Consider the following 2,120-nt stretch of genomic DNA (forward strand, 5'->3'; position numbering starts at 1 on the left):
ATCCAGAGTAACTTGGTGACCCTTTTCTGTGTTTTATTAAATAATGATTTTCAGATTTTGAGAAATGGTCAAACTTATCCAAATATGGTATTTTCATGGGAAACAGTGCAGCTGCAACAGATAGCACTTTAATGATAATTTTCTGTAATCCAAAAATAATAAAAAAAAATAATAATAATAATAATCTCAAGGCACCCCTGGCAGCTCTCTGCGGCACCCTAGTTGAGAACCGCTGGCCTATAAGACAGATTTGGGGTCTCCGCCCTTGAAAGGTGCGTCTCCCTGAGGCTTCTCGTAGTCTAGCATTTCCTGGGTCGTCTCCTCTCCTTTCTTGAGAGCCTCCTCCTTCTCACTCCTCTTGCGCCTCGCCTCCACCCAGGGTATCACAGCACGGCTCCTCCGATATCCGGGTATACCTGCCAGGTAGAAGGCCACGTCGTAGTCTCCCAGGTAACCTGCGATGAGAGGTCCCACGGACCCCCGCACGGACATTATGCCGACCATGAAGCCGATGGCCTGTGAAAAGTCATCGGAGTCCAGCAACTCAAAGGTGATGGGCGCCATGATGCCGCTCAAGCAGCCGTTGAACAGCCCCTCCAGCAGGCACACGGCGATCAGGCCGCCAAAGACGTGACAGAGGGGGATCATCATGGACATCAGGCCCATCACGAACAAGGAGGACACCAGTAGATAGACTTTGTTGACACCCTGGACGTAGTCTGCCACCCTGCCGAAGATGAGGTTGCCCACTGTGGACGTTATGCCGATACACATGAGAAGAACCTCCTTGTCCTCCACGTGTTTCATCAGGTGAACGTAAGGCACAAAGTAGCCGAAGAGGGCGGCGCGTATGCCGAACACCCAGATGCGGTATCCCAGGGACCTCCAGATGTTGCGGAAGTTGAAGATCTCACCGATGGGCTTGTTGGGCCGCAGGGGCGTGTAGGTGAACCCGGCCAGCATGAGCACGAACAGGAAGATGCTGAGGACACGCATGGTGTTCTGGAGACCCACGCTGTCCAGCAGGAGGGGGAGCAGGAAGGCCACCGTGATGGTGAACACGTTGCCGCCGGTCGCCACGATGCCGCTCACTAGGCCCAGGTTCTTCTTGAAGTAGTGGGGGAGGATCACCAGGCTGGGCTGGTAGGCAAAGGAGCAGCCGCAGCCGAACACGATGCCATAGGTGAAGTACAGGGCACCAAGGGACTTGACAAAGGAGCTGGCCAGGAGGCCCACCAGGGCCACGGCGGCCCCGCCCACTGCTGTCACTCTGCAGCCCAGGATGTCTGTGAACACACTGGCGATGGGAGAGCAGAACAAGATCATGCCCATGGAGAGAGAGCCCACCAAGGCTGTTCTGGATCGCTGGTTGGCATCATCTTCGGTGCCGAATTCTTTGATGAGAGACAAGAAAAGGATGCCAAAGGTGTTTTGTATCATAAACACCGAGCCGTCACACCACATGGCAGCCAGCATGACGACCCAGCCCCAGCCTCCCTCGGGGGGCACGAACTCTGCTGCCTTCTCAGGAGCCCCAGTGGCCGGCTCCCGGACGGGTACCTTGGTTTCACCACCATTCTCCTTCTTCTCCTCCGTCTCTTCTTCTAGGCGCGTCTCGTCCATCACTGCTCTCTAGTGCTGTCTTCTGGAGCAGGTAAGTTCTCACTGTAACTCCCTCTACTTGCAATGATGACAGCAACACGTTCTTGATATTACTGATTGGATTTATTTCAATCCGAACCGTGAGAACTGTGAAACACATACATGAAACAATAAATCACAGCTCAAACAATAACAACATACATCCATAGTATCGGAGCAAAGCGTTTATTTTGTACATTATCTAACGTTAACACGAACCTAAACTAACGTTACAACTAACCTAAAGTTAGTTTAGGTTTGTGTTAACGTTAGATAATGTACAAAATAAACGTATTCTGAGGCTATAGACCAGGGGTTCCCAAACTTTTCAGGCCGGGACCCAGAAAATAAGGCATCAGAGAGCCGCGGCCCAATGCACATCGTCAGGCTTTTTTTTCTTTTTTTTTTGCCTGCCGACCGATTTTTTAAGCCAAATATCACTTCAATCCTATTAAGTTAGTTCAAGTTAGTTATTCATT

At 51.2% G+C, this 2,120-nt stretch overlaps 1 protein-coding gene across 1 annotated transcript; it reads right to left on the reverse strand.

The window, feature by feature from the left end:
- Positions 1–237: 237 nt before the first annotated feature.
- Positions 238–1,623, reverse strand: LOC311244833 (monocarboxylate transporter 10-like; the record flags this gene model as incomplete). The annotated part of the gene is made up of 1 exon (XM_084334516.1): positions 238–1,623. One exon carries the CDS (start codon positions 1,621–1,623, stop codon positions 238–240), a length of 1,386 nt encoding a protein of 461 aa, XP_084190642.1.
- Positions 1,624–2,120: the final 497 nt, after the last annotated feature.

The sequence above is a fragment of the Notolepis coatsorum genome (genome assembly GCF_963971535.1).
Source record: "Notolepis coatsorum genome assembly, chromosome: 18".
In the NCBI taxonomy this organism is placed as follows: domain Eukaryota; kingdom Metazoa; phylum Chordata; class Actinopteri; order Aulopiformes; family Paralepididae; genus Notolepis; species Notolepis coatsorum.